This window comes from Lepidothrix coronata, unplaced genomic scaffold (genome assembly GCF_001604755.1).
Source record: "Lepidothrix coronata isolate B3197 unplaced genomic scaffold, Lepidothrix_coronata-1.0 Scaffold3, whole genome shotgun sequence".
NCBI classification, from domain to species: domain Eukaryota; kingdom Metazoa; phylum Chordata; class Aves; order Passeriformes; family Pipridae; genus Lepidothrix; species Lepidothrix coronata.
This window is the reverse complement of record NW_016690183.1, coordinates 5629356-5649146: the sequence shown is the minus strand read 5'-3', so window position 1 is coordinate 5649146 and position 19791 is coordinate 5629356. Positions and strand designations below refer to the sequence as shown.

At 41.5% G+C, this 19791-nt stretch overlaps 3 protein-coding genes across 17 annotated transcripts in view; 1 reads left to right on the top strand and 2 right to left on the bottom strand.

Moving 5' to 3' along the window:
* The window catches only part of RALA (RALA Ras like proto-oncogene A), a 32568-nt gene extending 22309 nt beyond the window's left edge, over positions 1–10259 (bottom strand). For 2 of the 6 annotated variants that reach the window (XM_017820626.1, XM_017820618.1), the window contains exons 1-2: positions 10200–10242; positions 599–688 (exon numbers count right to left, since the gene is read on the bottom strand). The gene's annotated coding sequence lies outside the window, so the exon portion shown is untranslated. Of the gene's footprint in view, positions 1–598; positions 689–2356; positions 2383–9599; positions 9619–10199 lie in introns of those variants that run through there. The other 4 variants (XM_017820643.1, XM_017820619.1, XM_017820634.1 and 1 more) reach the window with 4 other exon arrangements.
* Positions 10260–10493: 234 nt separating this feature from the next.
* Positions 10494–19791, top strand: part of LOC108500019 (mediator of RNA polymerase II transcription subunit 1-like) — a 27615-nt gene continuing 18317 nt past the window's right edge. For 5 of the 10 annotated variants that reach the window (XM_017820568.1, XM_017820540.1, XM_017820532.1 and 2 more), the window contains exon 1: positions 10494–10903. In XM_017820568.1, coding sequence (XP_017676057.1) covers positions 10837–10903 — 67 coding nt within the window. In that variant the 5' untranslated portion in view covers positions 10494–10836. Of the gene's footprint in view, positions 10904–11841; positions 12040–19791 lie in introns of all 10 variants that reach the window. The other 5 variants (XM_017820549.1, XM_017820512.1, XM_017820497.1 and 2 more) reach the window with 3 other exon arrangements.
* Positions 17535–19791, bottom strand: part of YAE1D1 (Yae1 domain containing 1) — a 26058-nt gene continuing 23801 nt past the window's right edge. Inside the window, exon 5 of the mRNA XM_017820590.1 lies at positions 17535–17783. Coding sequence (XP_017676079.1) covers positions 17626–17783 — 158 coding nt within the window. The 3' untranslated portion in view covers positions 17535–17625. The remainder of the gene's footprint in view (positions 17784–19791) is intronic.

The window sequence follows — 19791 nt, the reverse complement described above, 5'->3', positions numbered from 1 at the left end:
TTAACTTATGATAGAGAAATCTAGAAACAAATGGTATCTGCAAAGCAAAACCAAATCACCAGGCTCATGGCAGGCTGCACCCAACACTCTTATGGAATCTGTATATGTTGCAGGCATCTGTCTTTGCACCAAGACAAGTTCTGATGCTGATAGCTCAGGGAATTAATCCTTCACAAAACAACTTCTTTCGCCCTGTTAGCCAGACATATAGTACTACAGTGAAAATTCACATGAACACCCTTAAATTCTTTTAAGTATTAGCACAGACAGAATGAACATAGAAGCCTTGTTTGAATAACGCTCCTATGAAATTCTTGACACAGAAAAGGTTTAAGCTTTTAAATAAATCATTTGAGGCAAGCACTGCCTTCTTCTGCTTCTCAGTGCCTCGCTGAATGAAGTTTCAACAGAGTAGAAATACTAAAATACACTATCCTTTACATTTTGTGCTAATAAAACAGCTTATAACAATGAAGGATGCAGGAAACAAGTGCTCTAGCAAGTGCAAGCACATTTATATCAAAGGCCACAGCACAAATGGTGCAAACACACAGGACCAAATGCAGGGCATTAACAAGAGACATCAAGAAGCAGGTACCACCAAGTTCTCCATCTCCTCTTCACAAATACAGGCAAGTGTTCTCTCTCCTCACAGGCAGACTGCATCAATACACCAGCCAAACGGAACCTAATAAAATAGGAGCATGTTGGATTTTGCATTTCAAAAATTTCCTTTTATTCCTCTAAGGAATCATCCAGCTGTTGCAAACTTCTTTAATGAAATCTGACTTGGCAAAGTAAGTTACTTCATTCATTTTATGATTTTGCCATCTGTTTTATCACCCAATTAGAAATGCATAAGTACTTTTTTGTAGTATTATTGAGAGAGCAGTACTTTTATAACCGTATTTTGTTCTGGTAACATCTCTTTCTGTTTTTATTCTATGCAGAGCAAATTTCTCCTCCTAAAGTCATAATTTTTTTTCTGTCTTATTCAGGGAGCAAGGATTTCATATCATGACTCACAAAAATTCATAACTAACCTTTTGAGTAGGTGATTCAAGGACACGAGCGGTTATACACCTGATGTTGCAGAGTAATACAGCATTCACAAAGTTGAAACACCATTAGTCGATCCCTCCCCATTTTTAGATGCAGTTTATTCTAAAACTATTAGAGCTATGATTTGAAAAATTGATAGTTAATCTAATAGACCTAAAAGACCCAACTGAGCAATTAATTGTCTTTTAGTTCAACATATGCTTGCCACTTGAATGATATATAGTAGACTTTTATGGCTATTTCACACATTATAGGCATAAAACATGCAATGGCTAGAAACAGAGGGCATTCAGTTAATTAACTCAGTATGAAATTATTAATATTCAGGTTGATTTATCAATTTCCACATTAAGTGCCAGAGCAAGGTGGTTTTGATCTTCCCCTGCTTAAAATACTGATTAGACTTTTCTTGCAGTACCACAGAAGATATTTTCAAGTTGAATGTTCTAAATTGTAAAGCAGTAACTTTCAAAAATTGCGTTTTGCTCCTGTTTGAATACTTACAGCTCTTATACTGCATATGGTAATGCAGAACATTGAAGAACATTTGACTTACAAGAATGTGTATAAGTTTCAAATTTTAACAGAACAAGCTATCTAAGAAAAGTTATTTACACATAACTGTATGTTAAAATCATGGATCAATTTCGGAACACAGAAGCAAGCACAACATTAATTTCAGACTAAATGGTAACCAAGTAAAGCAGCTATCAAAAACTTTGGATAAACGACCTAAAAATCAGTTTTGTAATACTACTCCAAAGGGAAAGAGTCTTGGAAAAGGCACCATTAGGGATTGTGTACTATTACACATCACTAGATGGGTCTCTCCAGCGTGTCTCTCTTCCCATGTCCTGACAGGCAATATAAGAGCTAAAGGCATTCCAGCAGTGGTCACAGACAAAATCCAGTTTATTTTAAAGGCCAGTCTCCCCAGGGAAGAACTACTATAGAAGTCTGTCTATGGTGAAATCCAATATCTTTATCAACATTTAATTGATTTAATTCCACACATGTTGCAATGCTAAATGCTACCAAGTGTGAGCTGTACTCCTTTCTGTACACATAACCCTTTAAATTCCAGTGAGAAGTATGTGACCTAATACCTTTTCAACGTTGCATGGTATAATATAGGATTTTCTCTGGCCTACAAAACCTTCACTACTGCTGACTTATGAAAACATTTTATTTCCAGCTGGTCACTTGCAAGCTTTCAATTGAGTTGCAGCATCAGTTCACAAGAGTCAGAAGCTAATTTTACAGCTTTTATCCTTGAGGGGTTTATTTCTTTTACCTTAATGCACCGACAGTCAGAGTCCTGCATAAAGACTGGAGAAGTTAGTGTTGTTAGAGCCATTCCTGTTGGTCACAGACAACAGCATGAATGATCTTAAGTCTGTTGAGAAATGGAAATTATGTTCCTGAAAATATCTCCGTCAAACTATTGACCATCTAACTACATCATTCTGACTGGGTTAGTTATGGCCATTTCAGTATTTTATCATATTGTATTTCACGGTTCATATTTTCTTAAAAGAAATCCTAGAATTTGGCTACAAGATTGTTTCAGTTTCTCCTCACAGAAACATATTTCCCCCCATATCCATAAAAGAAGTCTTATCTCCTAAAACTGTAGTAAAATCTATTAGAAAGATTACAACATAAACTATAAAACTTCACTCCTCAAACAATGGATTGTTTTCTTCAAATTTTCCAAGCCACATTTAAGATCACTAGAATCAATTTGCTTTTGCAATGCTCTTCAAAATACTTCAGTCTGAAGAAACTCACTTGAATTCTGTATGTTATAAACATTGTCTCATTTCTAACTCCTATATCTTGCAGAGAATACTTGCATTACCTTTTTTCATTCCTCTATCTGCTTTGACTTCAAGACAGAAAATACAACAGATATAGCTTAACTTTCATTTAAGAGAAATATACTCTTTTACTAGAAAAATTCAACATGTGCCAAATCAAGTTACTTAAAAAGATCAACTTTCCCAATAAGATCCAATAGAAAACATTAAAGACACAGGGACAGTAAAGAAGTTTCTCAAAAATCAGGACCTTCTAAGGCTTCTAAATTATTCCAAAACCAAACATTTTGTATCTCACTCTGGTTCTTGGGCAAAGAGGAGGTGAGAAATTCTAGCATTTTTGTGAGCAGTTTCACTATAAAACCTTTCTTTTAAGTGTAATTGTAACTGTAAACCCATCAGTAAATTAATAACTACATGCCCAAAATTAATGATTGACAGGGAGACAGCTACATGGGAGTATATATACAGGTTTTCCTAAAATATTTCGTAGATCAGCTACTGGTCTCTTGAAAACCATCAATCTAAAAACTATAACCTCCCACACTGAACACAGGAAAAATCAGTTGGCAATGCCTGTAATGGGATTTCTTAACAAAGCACAGAGATATTTAAGATATGCAATTTATATTGGTCAAAAGTGAGTATTTTCCCCTCACAGCTGAAGCTGAAATCATGACTTGAAATCCAAGTTATTATCAAAACAAGATGTAAGAAAGAGGACAGAGACATAGCTTGGATTAAGATTTGGAATTTAACTTCTTTAAGTCCAAATGGCAGCAACAGCTCCTTTTTAACCATTGTTACACAATCACAGCTGAGACAAGTTTTTCACAGAAAAAGTGCTGCACCTGGAAAAAACACTTGGTTAATTCTCTTTAATATTTCTGAAGGAAATACATCTGTATTTCTTCAATTATTTTTCTAAAAGCAGTCCTTTATGTTACACTATACACTAAAACAAAATGACTACTGATGCAAACCAAATTAATAATTCAGATGGGCAGCTTTCTTGTTCTTTATCAGCATCTTAATTTTGCTTTATTATTCATATCATAGTCTTCATTAAACAGGGAAAAACAATCAAGTACTAGAATTTTATGCATTTTAAGTTAGTGAGTGTCTTCAGATGGGGTACTCCAAGATGTTGCAGAATACACGGGTGTTACATTATGAAAGTTACATGTAGCTATATTTTCTTCCTTGCAACACTAACCACTTAATAACATTTTAGATGGTGAACTTGCTGAACAGAGAGTAGTTTCTGATACTTAGCTTAATGCATCTGCTCCTTAAATTCTGAATGAGAACCCTGGACTGACTATATAGATGAGAGTCATGAGTGCAAGGTTTTCTTTCTAGGTTAAGTTTTCCTGTTTTATTATACACCTTACGTCCAGTGCATATGAATGAACTGGAATCTCAAAGCCATCATGCCTGAATCAACACAATCTGGAGCAGTGGGGAAAGATGCTTTAACAAATCATACTCACAAAGACCTGTGCTGCATCACTGACTTCACTATGTGAACTATATCAATGAAAAACAAATTTCATACTCATTTTCAAATAAGTGACAACTTCAAAAATGTAAACTTATAAAAAGTCAGAGAATTCAAGTTGTAATAAGGTGTACCTGAACCAGTAACTGAAGCATTGCAAACAGGTTAGCAAAGGCATATAGTGCTTTTGGAAAACTCCACAAAAGGGTATGGCGTAATAAACACTTGAAGAAAAGCACCAAGATCAGTGTTTACAAAGCCATAGTGTTGTCTACTCTCTTGTATGGTTCCAAATCATGGGTCATCTACCGCCACCACCTGGGACTCCTAGAACGCTTCCATCAACGCTGCCTCCGTACAATCCCGCTTCCATCAACGCTGCCTCCGTACAATCCTAAACATCCACTGGTCACATTATGTGACCAATACATCTGTTCTAGAACAAGCAGCTGTCACAAGCATTGAGGCCATGTTACTGAGAACACAGCTGCGCTGGGCAGGACACGTCTCCAGGATGAAGGACCACCGCCTCCCTAAGATCCTGCTCTGTGGTGAACTTGCCACTGGCTGCCACAAGAGAGGAGCCCCGAAGAAAAGATACAAGGACTCCCTGAAACAACATCTCAGCCTTGGCCATATTGATCAACATAACTGGTCTACTCTGGCCTCAAATCGGGAGGCCTGGAGACACACCATCTATAACACAGCTGTCTCCTTTGAGAACACACGCAGGATCACCCTTGAGGAGAAAAGGCAATGCAGAAAGAACCATGTCTTGCAGAATACACCACCTAAGGAGTCTCTGCTGTGCCTTTTGCAATCGGATATGTCTGTCACGTATTGGCCTCATAAGCCACCAGCGTTCCTGCAACAAATGTGGATAGAGCCTTCCCAAATCTTCGTTCACAAAGCCTAGCCATGAATGAATGCAATGAATTCTAAATTTGTATATTAAATACAAATTCTGATCTTGCAGAAATCAGTTAAGAGTGTGCAGTGTTATTTCTTAAAATACAAGTGTTCTGAGGATCGGAATGAAGCTTATTTGCATGTTGCTACATAGGTGGAATTAATTTAGGTGTTTAACTGTGCAAGAACTTTACAATCTAGTGGTGTCATCCCAAAAGAGCCCTTCCACATAATAACCACTTGAATTCACTAATTTTGCTTACTTTGATCTCTACGGGTAACAGCGAGAGATGGTTAGGGATCAGCTGCTACCAGCTTTGCTTTGAGTAGGGCCTTTGGGTCCATCTACTCAAACATCTTTCATGGTGTGACCTCACCCATCAAGAGTGGGTTTTGGGACTGACACAGCATGCCTGCAGAAGTTTGTCACATTGCCACTGTTTTCCTGTCTGTATAATTTCTTTTATTTTGAGGTCTGAAACAAATCCCACTGGGTAAAGTGTTGCTGGAATTAACTACTTCCATATTAAAAACCTTTACAGGAGACAGCACAGCTGTACCAACAGGACTACACTGCTTCAGTCTTGATATGACAGGCTAGCTTTACTCTGCACTGTCTGAATGGGAGTACTAGCAAAGAGAAGGACTAGAACACACATAGCTGCCTTTCTACGTTCTTTACAGGAGTTTCATTTTTGTAAGACTTCCATGTTTACTGCACTCTAATGTTGACAGAAACATTTCTGACTGCCTGTATGTGGGTGTTACACATAGAGCACTCTCAGACTCCTGGAAACAAGGATCGGAGTTAAAGATCAAGTTTAACAGTAGCACAGAAGGATATTAGGTTAGCATTTGAGAGAGTAAACTGAAACAGGTAACAAGGCCTGGATGTATGGCTGATCCCTGCTATCTATCTACTAAGCACAAGTGCAAAGCTCCTTCATACATCGCATTTTCCATAATTTGCAGAAATACTTGTTTGGTCATACAGTGTATTTACATGCCAACTTTTAATGAAACCTTGTGGGCCACTGCACCTGACATTCCCACATTCTTGCATCAAATGATGTAGTAAACTTACTGTTATAGAGAAAAATACAATGCATTAAATGAACTGTATTGGTAGGAATTCAGTGTACATTGTAATTACTTGAACTAAGGAGCCAATATCACAAAATAAGCATCATCAATTCCACTATTATCAATTCCAGTAAGGATTACAGAGTTACTATGCAACCAACTTTACATCTCCTGTTTGTTCTACCTTCCCTGCATTCTTGACTCCTCTCCATATTAGCATTATAAAGTGATTACAGCATAGCTTACTTTGAATTCTCTATAGTAGCTGTCTTTCTCATTACATCTTCTCTCTGTGTTGTCTAACCTCTTTAATGCACTTTTCTTCATTTTTCCCCCATCTATACACAGCCTGGACACTTCAGTGTTACCAACCTATTGTCCCAAAGGTGATGGGAATTTTGATAAAGACAAACCTAATCCTAAACAAAACACTAGTAGTAAATACTAAGCCACCCTCCAGGCAAAGGCAATGAGTTTTCTCATCAGGTTATTCTAAGGCAGTGTTACTTAGTCTATAAGACGTTTCTTTACAACTTGTTCCTGCCTCTAAATCCAACACTGTTTTTTCTGTAGGAATTTCAGATTTTTTTTCAGCTTCTAAGGCTCAAGAGTATAAGCCTAACCTGATGGCTGTGGGATCCACATCTACCAAAGAGATTCAACAAGCAGCTGTAACCACAGATAACTCCTTTTTAGGTGCTCACTCTGATTTGTAACAGTCAAGAAAGCAGAAGTAGGAGGAAAACAGGATTTAATAACGCCTTGGACTGTCTGCAAGGTACATTTGTTACAGTTAAAGTGGCTCTAATTTCTTTATATCCACAAGGACTATAAACAATTTCAGATTCTGCAGTCAGTAAGACTTAACAATAACATTCTAGAACCACTCTGAGAGCTGATTTTAAGTACTGTAGTAGACTAACAACATACAATCATTTCTTCCCTACTTAGTAATTCATAAAATTTAAAGCATTTTGCAGAACATTTAGTGGACATACAGTAATACCAACTATTCTATTCGCTTGGTTCCTCACATCAATTCTTCACAAGGTAGAAAGCAGGCTAAAAACACTTGCCCCATAACTGCATGTGTGATGTTGACAGGCTACAATATGTTCACAAGAATGCTGTCACTAGCCTACTGAACTACCTTCTTCACATAAAATAGATTTCGATTTAGAAGCAAAGTTATTTCAATAGGTTAGAGCCTTAGAAGTTTACCAGAAGTTGCCTGTAAGCACTCTCAAGGGGGTGGGGAGTTCCCTGTCTAGAACACATGTGATCAGCCACTGATTCCCACTATATCCTACAGCACTTGCTAGGGTGGCAAAGCAAACAAATCCAATCACAAAGTTAAAAGATTTTTCTCATATAATTATTTCTTCTTCAGTTGTAAAACTGCAGCAAAAATCATGATGTTGTCAATTAGCTAAATGCAGTTCCTAAACAACTTTTTACATAATAATACACTGTACCTACATTATCCTTTGGTATAGCAGACTGCCATACATCAGTTTCTAAGACAGCAACATCCTTTGCCTCAGCAATTATTTTCTTTCAAGTCACATACACTTGAAATTTAACAGGAGTAAAAGCTCATCTGAGACATAACGCCTCTGTTTCATGGTAGACCCTTAGAAAAAGTAAATACGGGTTGTCAGTGCATGACTTAACTGAGGTTAAGAACACAACTGTTCTTACGGAAGGTGTAAGTCAGTCTGAATACAGAAGACACATGGACCACTGCAAGGTCTCCAACCACGCTTATTTAAGAGTCTTGTCTTCCTCCTTCATTGCCTTCACCCAGTACTGCCTTATCCTCACAGCCACACCTCTCCCTGCCCCACTTCTCCACTCCTATCCTTCCTCCCCAGTAGCCTACTATTTCTATGGATTATTTATCCAAAGAGTACACAGCCACAGGTGACAGAGATTACAACAAATGCACAGCTAGGAGACATTCCAGTTTTCACTTTCATGGCTAAAAATCCTCTCCTTAAGGTCTAAAAAAATAAAGACAGTATTATTTCAACATGGTCAAAGTACATTCAACTCAAAATACTTCACTTTAAAATGTTTATCATCTTTCCCTTCCTCAAATTCAGAAGAACACTACAAAGTGAAGACTGAGATCAAGGAATTTACAATAGTAAAGGAGTACATTCACTGTTCAGCATCACAGTTTATTTAACCTCACAGACGAGTCTATGCAGTGGACTGAAGGCTTTTTTTGATCTTTTTGTGCAACAGTACACCATATTTTCCTATTTATACAGAAAAGAAAAAACGGTAAACATGACTAGCACTGGCAACTCCTAAAATTTCTACCATTTGGAGGCTTCCACAAAAAAATGTTTGACGAGCTGTCTCACAAGCACAGACTGCAGGATATAATCTGCATCAGAGATAATGTATCAAACAGTTGTTCTTCGTTCTATTAAAAGTGTTTGCAATTTCTCAGGATTTAAATATTGAGGTGTATGCTAAGAAATTAGTGAGTCAGCTGAAAAGAAGATGATTAATTATTAAGACTCCAGTTATAATCACTGCTAATTATCCTGAAAACTAACAGAATACCAGTCTCTTCTCCCAGTCAATGCAGCCCCTCTCCCAGGAGCTCCTCTCTTTTCAATTTAACTTCCAGCAGAAAAGACAAAGAATGACTGATATCTTTATGTGCAGATCTCTCCATAACCTATTGCCAGACACTAAAATGCCAGCAGAGGTATGTATTCTTCCACTCGTGCAAGTGTAATGATTTGCACAGCAGAATGCAATTCTCTTTCCAATGAGAACTGGAATGCAAGCTTAAAACAAAACATTAGGCGTCAGAAAATAAACATTTCGGCAGTCTTTCTGCTAGAACAGTTCCGTGATGCTACAAAACAAACACACGGATCGTACACAAAAGTTGCTCTCCAGGTTACTCTCGGGATATGTATGGCCCACTTTACAATTTCATTTCAAAGAGTCAATTAAGGCGAAGGAGCTGAAGCTATTAGCTTCTATTTAAAAGAAACCCAAAAGCGAACACCAAATTGCTTACCTAACGAAACAGGTGAGCATCGAAAGGCTCTTTTATTTAGGGAACTAAGTAGTCACACTTTGTACTTCTCCCTTTTGTTGCAGGCAACCACAAGCTATAGTCACCGGTAACTACAGAAAAGCGCAGCACACGAAAGCGAGCAGCAATTACACGTTGCAGAAACCCTGCTCTTACTCACCCTCGCACCGCAGCGCACACACACTCACACGCACCAGGGTCTGCGGCACCAGGCCAGGGCAGGACCCGTCATCGCTCGGCGTAGCCCGGCCGGGGGATGAGCACCGCGGCCCCTTCCCCGCCAGCCTCGGGGCGCGGCCCCTTTGTTCGGGTGCCGGCGCTACCGCGCCCCGCCCTCTACAGGTACGGGCGGCGCCGCCGCAGCCCCGGGACCCGCACCCGCCCCGCAACAGGCGGCAGGCCCCGCTCCCCCTGCGCCCCGGCCGGAGGTCGCCAAGGTCGGCGTCCGTAACCTTCAGGGACCGGCGGCCGGGCCCCCACCCGCCTGTCCCAATGCCCAGGCGGGGCCGGCAGGCGCACACCGCCGGCGACGGGCGGCGGCCGCGCCTCGACACCGACCCTCGGGCGGCGCAGAGCGGCGGGCAAGGAGCCGCCGGAAGCCCCCGCCCGCACGGGAGCTCCCCTAACCCCCACCGTAGCGCCCCCCGGCGCGGGTTCTGTGCGGGATCCCCGCGCTCCCCCCCCGCCCGGGCTGGCCCGCGCGCCCCCGGCTCGGCTCGGCTCGGCTCGGCTCGGCTCGGCCCGGCTCGGCCCGGCTCACCTGCGGCGGCGGCGCGCGCGCTCCGCTGCCCGCCGGAGGAGCGCGCAAGGAGGGGCAGGGCGCGCGAGGTGAGGCCCTGGCACCGCCCCCGCGCGCACGGCCGGAGGCGCGCGCGGCCCGGGGCGGAGGGCGGGCCCTGGTGGGGCGGGGCGGGGCGGAGCCGGGCTGGGGGTGCCGCCGCCGCCGCAGGGGCTGGAGCGTTGTCACCGGGCGTGGCCCCGCCCGCCTCCGCCCCGCGCGGGGAAGGCGGTGTCAGGCGCCGGGGCGCGCAGGCGCAGTGCTGGCGGAGGCTGAGGGGGGCGGCGGGGCCCAGGGTAGCGCGGCGCGAGCGGGAGGACCCGGACCCGGTCCCGGTCCCGGTCCCGGAAGGAGGGGGCTGTTTCCGGCCAGGGCGCGCGCCGAGCGTGGCGGGGGCGGTGCCGTTGTGTGTGCGGCCGCGGCGGGTGACGGGCGGGGAGGGGCGGGAGGTGCCCCAGCTCTCCGGCGCGCGCCCTGTGCCCGCTCCTGCCCCGGGGGAGTCATCCCGGTGCGGGGCCGTGTCCCGCTCGTCCCACAGCACCTGCTTTCTTTCACTGCTTCTCCTCCTTTGTCTCGGCCGAAACCCTGAAGGGAGGCAGTGAGGAAACATCGTAGCCCGATGTCTGTCCCTCCTGCCTGTCAGCTAATCCTCGATCTGGAGAATAGGGGAGGCGTGTCCTGCCGTGGTAAGGAGATAAATTCCTCACATCTGTCGCTAGATTTATAAACAATTATTTTTAGTGGAGCTTTCCTCCAGGGACAAGTATAAGCTGAGGAAACATTAAATAAGCTGAGTTTAAGGATCACTGGCAGAAGGGAACATGAAGCACTGCGACTCTTAGAGGTTTGGGGGTTTTTTGGTTTTGTTTTTTTTTAATAGTCATGGACCACTCAATGCATGGAGGATTTTATACATGCCAGAACAATGAGATAATCCATGTTAATTACAATAATTGAAATAATAGCAACGATGCCTTAATAACTGTGTCTGTAACTGCTAAATCATGGACATAAATGGGAGCTTTGTGTAAACACATCATGATTTAAACTCATGATGTAAGTGATGTAACAGAACCTAAGCATAATATCGAAATTGGCTGCTCATTTTGAGACTTTGGCTTTCAGGCTGTAACTGCAATATTCACAGACAATACAAATTATTTTGTATTGCTCCCCTCTTCCACATAATTACTGGACTGAAGGTAGTTTCCAAGTCTGGAAATTCCATTTATCACCTCAGATGGAAAACTTTGATCTCAGTGTTCACCTCATGCAGCTATTGCACTCTGTTTGCAAAGCAGGTGCACTTTAAAATCTTCATCGTTTTTCTCTGTGGTCTGTTTTCTGCAATTTTTGATATCTTGGATATTTAATCAGTGTTTAGTACATATCCCTCTAGGATTTAGTTTCATTGGCCTCACATTTCAGTATGAGCTAATTTTTGCAAATTCCAGATGCAAATCATTCTGATGAAAATACCAAATACAGTAATTTACTTAAAGAAATGTTGGATTCTGTTAAATGGAGAGAGGAAAAAAAGGACAGAAGGAAAGGAAAGCTGGTAACATTGAGTCAACCAAACAGCCAAAAGAAGACACAAAATGTTTTTGGTATTTCGTGACAGGGAAAAGTTTGCATGCCAGCTATGAGTCGACTTTTCATTAGACCATGAAAAGATTGGAAGAGTCTTTGCATGATCCTGTACACACGATGATTCAGGAGTCCTCAAGAAATCCTGGCCCAACTTCTGCAGCCCTTTGAGTATCTCTATACTGTATTAGTTCTTACTACATATTCCAGAACCCTTCCATTGGAAGAGTGGGTGAGTTATAGTTAAGGTCTCATTAATGCTGATGTGTGCAGCCATTCAGTACTTCCTTGTTCCTTCAATACTAGAGCTAGTCCAAAACAGCCTTCACCCTGTAAGACACGGTGTGGTTTACTAGGGCATTGCTAGCACCTCTTTCACTCTGGAAATGCCCCTATGCATAGAATAGTTGGAAGGGACCTTAAGGATCATCTAGTTCCAACACCCTTGCCATGGGCAATTACACCACCCATTAGAACATGTTGCTCAGGGCCCCGTCCAACCAGGCCTTGAACACCTCCAGGGATGGGGCATCCACATCATCTCTGAGCCACTTGTTCCTATGCCTCACGACCCTCACAATAAAGAATTTCTTGTAAGAGCTAATCTAAATTTCCTTTCTTAGTTTATAACTGTTTCCCCCTTGTCCTATCACTATCTCCCTATGTAAAACAACACTCTCTCTTTTATAAGCCCCCTTAAAGTAGTGGAAGGCTGCAATGAGATCTCCCCAGAGCTTTTGCTTCTCCATACTGAACAACCCCAAATCTCTCAGCCTTTCCTCAAAAGAGAAGTGCTTCATCCCTCTAATCATCTTGGTTGCCCTCCTTTGGACTCGTTTCTACAGTCAATGAAAGTCCTTCCGGTGCTGAGGAACCCAGACCTGGACACAGCACTCCAGGTGGGGTGTCACGAGGGAAGAGCAGAGAGCGACAATCACCTCCCTCAACCTGCTGGCCGCTCCTCTTTTGATGCAGCCCCAGATACCACTGGTATTCTGGGCGAGCACACACTCGCTCATGTCCAGCTTTTCATCCTTGAAAACCCCCAAGTCCTTCTCCACGGGGCTTCTCTCAGTGGATTGTTCTCCCAGTCTGGACTCATGTCTAGGATTGCCCCAGCCCAGGTGCAGCACCTTGCACTTGTACTTTTTGAACTTCATGAGGTTCCTATGGGCCCACTTCTTAAGCTTGTCCCCCTAGATGGCATCTTTCCATCTGTTGTGCCAAATGCACTGCTCAGCTTCATGTCATCTGCAAACTTGCCGAGGGTGCACTTGATCCCACTTTCTGCGTCGCTGATAAATTAAAAGAGCTCTGTCCCAAGACAGAGCCTTGAGGAACACCACTCTTCACTGGCCTCCATCTGGACACAGAGCCACAATTCTCTGTCTGCATCCATCCAGCCAATTCCTTATCCACCAAATAGTCCATCAATCAAATCCATGTATCTCCAATTTGGAGATAATGATGTCATGTGGGACCAGGTCAAAGGCCTTACAGAGGTCTGGATAGATGACAATCTTCCCTTGTCAACCGCTGTAGTCACTCTATCATAGAAGGCCACCAGATTGATCAGGAACAATTTTCCCTTAGTGAAGCTGTGGTGGCTGTCTTGGATTAACTCTTTGTCTCATACCTGCTTAACATTACTTGTATGAGGATCTGCTCCAGAGTCTTCCCAGCCACAGGGATGAGGGTCTCTGATATGTACCCAGCCTCCTTTCTCCCCTTTTTAAAAATAGGAGCAGTGTTTCCCTCTTTTCAGTCACTGAGGACTTCATCTGACTGCCAGGATTTTTCATATATGGTGGAGAGTGGCTTGGCAACAACATCAGCCAGTTCCCTCAGGCCCCTGGGAAGCATCTCATCAGGCCCCATGGACTTGTGGCTATTCAGTTTCATCAAGTCGTCTCAAACCTGCTCTTCAATTACAGTGGGAGGGACTTCACTCCCCATTTTGCACCATGCTACTTGTTAATGGATGTGGCCTTTGTCCTTTTGATCTCCCTGTAGAGCTATCTGAAGACAACAAATGTAATTTTATTTTGAATTTTTATTTTGCGGCCTAAGGTGCGTACGATAATGCAATTAAAACGAGTTTATAGTATACCCTTCATCTTTTGCTTGGAAGCGTCCCCTGGCACCTTGCCTAACCGAAGTGGAAGAAATGAGCTCTTTAACTCAAAACTAACAGAAGTATTTCCATGAAAATGCATTACATTAAGAATTCCTATTCAATTGCTAACAAGTCACCACAGTGAGAGCATCTCTGCAGCACCTGAGATGTTTTAGGGTGTGACTCTGGTTCATCAGTGTGAGAGTGCAACCTGTCAGAGGAGAGTAGGTGTTGTAGCTATTTCACTCTTCTGACTGCATAAGAACTTAGGGGTTCACAGCCCAAGGCAGCAACAGGTTTGAATTGCTCCCTGCTCTCTGGTGTTTAAATGCTACCATGGGTACCTAAAACCCTACAGGCAGTACTGTAGACATTTGCAATGTGGCTCTAAGGATGTAGGTAATGGTTGTCTTCTGTTATGTATTAGCATATGTGCCAGTACAGCTCTGCATGTAAAATACTTGCAGGGAAAAATTACAGAGTGTAATTAGGCAGAGATGTAATTAATTGTGTGCTAGTAGTATTTGCATTATGTACTATAATAAAGCTAAGAAATCAACTGATAGAAGAATTCCACTTATTTTAAAAAGCTAAAGATACAGTGGATATATCAGACAAAACATGTCCAAATCTTTGGGAAAAACATTGATGTGCAACTTCCGTTCCCACGGAACAAAAAATACTTGTTCCCTTTACTTTAACACACATTTCATAGCACACAATGTATATCTCAAGTATGCATAATTTAACACTGTAATTTTATCTTAGATTTCTGTCGACATGAACGAATGAACCACATTCTTTGGAAAACCACCTTATCATGCATAAATCATCCATTCTTCCTTTAAGAGCTCAATAAATCTTCCAGAGTGGGAGAGACTTCGTTTTTCTAAGGAACAAAAGAGAAAGAGAACAAAACCATTTACTGGTTTTTGAGGGTACCCTCATATTTGAGCCCAAATCAATTACCCTGGCATGTGCTGAGTCTTGTGGGTATGTGGGCCTTTGTGTTGTGAAGTATTGCTGAACTGAAATCGATACAGGAAGGTAGGATTTCCTGGTATTATGGTTAATTTCTTCTCTTTTATGCTGGTGGCACAACTGTATTAGAATTTATTAGACAACATTTTACTACCAATACATAAGGATGCATGAAATGTATTTGTGATTTAATGGAGTTTCTAAGTAGCCGGATGGATGAAAAGAAATCACCCAGCCAAAATCCACATATATTCTGAGGAGAATCACACACACAACACACACACACTCAAAAAGGAAAGAGCTAGAAGCTTTTACCTGCCTTCAGTTTGTAGCAATTTTGAGAAAACATAAGTAACAATGAGTGAAGAATATGTTAAACTATTGCTTGGCTAATTATCAACATACTCATACTTCTCAAGTTTGTAACTGTGTTTTTCTGTTTTTTTGTGTAAGGGCTGGTCAGGTTTTAAGGACGTACTACTCTTGAGGTATGCCCAACTGGTATGCCCAAGGGCAGACTTGGGAGATAGCTCCCACTTTACACAACAGAGAGTGATGGCTGCCTTGAGAGGGTTGTGCACATACTGGAGCGGTCAAATCTCCCTCTGAGTGTGCCTATTTCGCTCTGAAAACTAGCAGGAGAATCTGATGCGACAAAGCTTATTTTGGTGCCTGCTGTTAGGCAGTACAGCTTCAGGTCTTAGGTGACAGACTACTGGACTGGGATTCAAGTAATCTCAGTTTTACTCTGTTCTGGTTTTGTCAGGGGTGGAGTTGATTTTCTTCATAGTAGCTAGTATGAGGCTATGTTTGGGATTTGTGCTGAAAACAGTGTTGATAACCCACAGGGATGTTTTAGTTGTTGCTGAGCAATGCTTGCCACAGCCTCAAGGCCTTTTCTGCTTCTCACGCTGCCTCAGCAGTGAAGAGACTTGGGGGTGCACAAGAAGCTGGGAGGGGACACAGCCGAGACAGCTGACTCTGACTGATCAAAGGGATATCCCATATGACCCAGACCATCTGGTGTCATGTCAGCAGTAAAAGGTGGGAGAAGAAGACAGAAGAGTGGGGACTTTTGGAGTGATGGTGTTTCTCTTCCCAAGTAACTGTTACATGTGGTGGAGCTTTGCTGTTCTACAGGTTGCCGAATACCTGCCTGACCTGGAAAGCGGTGAATTAATTCCTCGTTTCTCTTTGCTCGTGTACACGGCTCTTGCTTTCCCTGTTGAACTGTCTTTATCTCAACCCTTGAGCTTTATCACTTTTACCCTTCCAGTTCTTCCTCCCATCCTGCTGCAGGGGTGCAAGTGAGCAGCTGCAAGGTGCTTAATTGCTGTGTTAAACCACACCATACTCTGACAGTGTCACTAATCTGCTCTGCCAGTTCCTCCATTTCCCATATCAACTTTCATCTGCCTTTTACATTTAGAGGTTAAGCTCTACAAAGTAGACATAGTCTTTCTTTCTCTATGCTTTTTCAGCACATACAACCCAGGGAATATTTTTGTGATGTTCACAGATAAGTAAATATGCAATACAGTACAGATTCTGAAGGCTACAAATCAACACACAGACAAAGATTGTGTGGGCAGTTGTTCCTGCTACTCTTGCTCAATGCAAGGACATCTTAATGCATCAGCTTCCTAGGAGCTTCACATCATCTGTGACTGCCTGCAAACTTGTCACACGTGTACCTCTACACTTGCAAACAAAAGCATACTCCCTAAAAAGTACCCATAGTGGGACAACTGTAATAGGCTGTTGGGTAATAAGATACTTGCATTTCCTTAGCACTGTTAGCTGTCCAAATGACATTCTTAGTATTCCGTCTGAGCTAGTCATGGTGCTTAACACTTAACAGCTTTCTTACCAGTTTGAAAAGGTAACCCACACCAAAGTGCACTGTACCTATAGAGAAAGTGCACTGAAGTGACTTGAATAACAAGGAATCCAAGAGTAATGATGAGTTTGCAGTCATTCATCTGGTCATTCAACAGAAACAGAAGAAATTATATCATTCTAGTAGTAGAATAGGAATCTGGAAATCTGAGAACTGAAGGTTACAGCAGAGTTGGTTCATAAGATATTAAAATAGACAAAAACATTTTAAGAACATGATTAATGAATTACCAAGTGTCTTAAATATAAAAACATTAAAATGTATAATAGAATGTGTATTTACAACAAGTCTTCATAGTTTAATTAGCTTCAATATAGAATGATGTAAAATTACTTCATGTGGAATACCTGTCTACATGGCACTTGTGTAACATCTTTAACTGGCATTTATTGGGATTGAGCTCCTTCGTGGTATTGCCTTTCCTGAAAAATGTGCCCTTCCCACATACTATTTTACTGAAATCAGTATGTGCCACGGAGTGCTGTTTCTTTTTTTAGTCTGCATGTTATATAATCCATATCCTGATATATATTCAGTCAGAATACTTAAGCCTAACAATCACCTCCAAACCAAAATCGTTTTAAAATAGCTCAGAGTAGATCTAAATTCATTTATCTTTTCTGTTATGAAAATAACAAAAAAAAAGGTAAAAATATTTTTCTAATCTTAGTGTTGTCTATATAATTATTGAATCTTTTTATGTATTTTCTGCTTTCCGTATCCTTCCTTTCTTATTGCTCCCATTTTTCATACTTTATATCATTTCGTACTTACTTCATGCTCTTTCCATGTCTTTTTACAGTCTTACCTATTGTGATTTTCTAGTCCCTTTCCCCAACTCTTTCTTTCACTGAAGGTTTCCTTCTTACTTCTGATGGGGATGTGCTAGAGCAAACTCGGGTAAGTTGCAGTTTCGTTTCTAGTTCTGTGGCCAGTGCTTCAGGAGTCCATTCCTCTCCCCATCTCTCTGTAGCCCAATCTAGAAAAGCAAGATAATTAAGCTGGCTCCTGTGTGGCTAGTTTTAAGACATACTGTCGGAAAGCTCCTTTAAACACATTATTCTGTTTCTCTATTACACCTCTTCTCTACCTCCGTGACCACCTCAGTACTCATTATTTTCAGCTCCTCAACTAACCTTAAGCTCCCATTCTCCTCCCCTCCTCCTCCACCTCCCATCTTCTAACAACAGCATTTTCGATGTGGATCTTCAACACAGTAGGGGCATTACTAATTCTGCCATTTTGTGCAGATTATGTGTCAGCTGCATTCACTTTATCTCTATCTTGAAGGAGAGCTGTTGCAGCCCTTAAGTGATGGGTTCCATTGATTTCAGCTGACTGATGTCAGTAAAGAACATTATGATACTACAAGACCTGATTTTAGTTATAAAAATGAGTCTTAGAAAGATGAGAAATGTTCAGTTATGAATACCAGTTCTGGTGTCCTGTGAAATCTTGTAAATGAAAATGTGTGCTTGTGAAGCCAGCCCTCACATGTTCATTCATGAGGTTATTTAAATCGTGGTTGTGTGGTTCTAGTGCCTTTGGGAAAAGACTTAAACAAGAACTACTTGGAAATTATAATGCTAATGTCCAGCAGAAATCACATGTTAGCCATATCTTGACTCCGTGCTGAGGAAGAGATATGCCCTGTCAGTGTTAATGCGTTTCTGCATCCATAGTCATTTGCTATGGACCTATTTTTTTTGTTTGTCTAAACAGCCTTTGGCTTTGAAGGATCTTAATCACTTTCAGTGAAGGAGTAGGAAACAGTCAAAGCCTGCCAGTGTTAAGTGCCTCAGACTACAGTGCCAAAGTGCTATTCAGTAAGTCATAAAATAAAATGGTCTCAGTCTATATGGCTGTAGTGAAATAAAATACAGTCACCAACATTCTGATGTTACTCTCAGGAACTAAATATTCACACTTCATAACTGTGGAGATGATGTAGAGAGTGAAGGAAAGATGACGGAACATATTGTAGTATTTATGGGTTGTAAAGTCTTAAACTACAGACCATATCAGACTAGGCTATGGGTCATAAAAGTTAAGCAGCACTGTTTTTATCCTGCCTTAGACAGAAGAGCATCTAGGATAGATAAAGGAATTGTTTGAATGCTCATAATTTTTGGTAAACACTGATTTGTGTTCCAGTTACATGCCCTATCACTGCTGATCACTATAAAATCCCATGGCACTTTGTGAAAGAACACAATTTTACCTCTGATCTCATAATCACAGCGACACATCCTGCTGTTCTAACTGGAACCACTGTTTTTCACTGACTGCTCCAGGCCCAAGTTCTGTATTTAGGCTTACTGTGGGCTGTTATGTAGCTGCTGTTTTCTCTGGTCAGCAGTTCAGCTGAGGGCTTCTGGAAAGATGCAATTCCAAGAAACCACTGGAAGCAGGCCAGTGAAGGTATACTGCTGGTGATTTATTTTGATTTTTATTCTTCAGATGAAAAAAAAAATCAAGGCTAGATATAAGATTAATAGAAAAAAGCAACTCCCAGACTACCAAAAGAAACCAGAAACAAAAAAATATACCAATGTTGCACTGATTATGGAATACTTGGAGTATTTTCCAAACTGCTATGATTAAGATGTATTAACAGTAAGCAAAGCTTTCTCTTGTTCTGTAATAAATCTAGAGTATCTTCACTGAAACAAATAGTTTACTTGAATTCATGCAAGAATATGAGTGGAAAATATGTTGATTCTTTCTAAGAAAAACAAATTACCATTCTATGAAATGAAAAAATCATCAGAAATGTTAGAACTATGAAATTACAAAATGCTATTTGCGTATGAATCACGATGTTTGCAGGACATGCACTGTGAAGCATATTCGAGTCAGGAATTTAGCAAGATGCAGAAAACCATGACACAATATGCCAAGTAGTAATAATTAATTTCTCAAAAGGTGCCTGAAGAAGCATACCAGTTTTCCCCTTTAAAAGGGGTAAGATAATCAGCAATTATTTG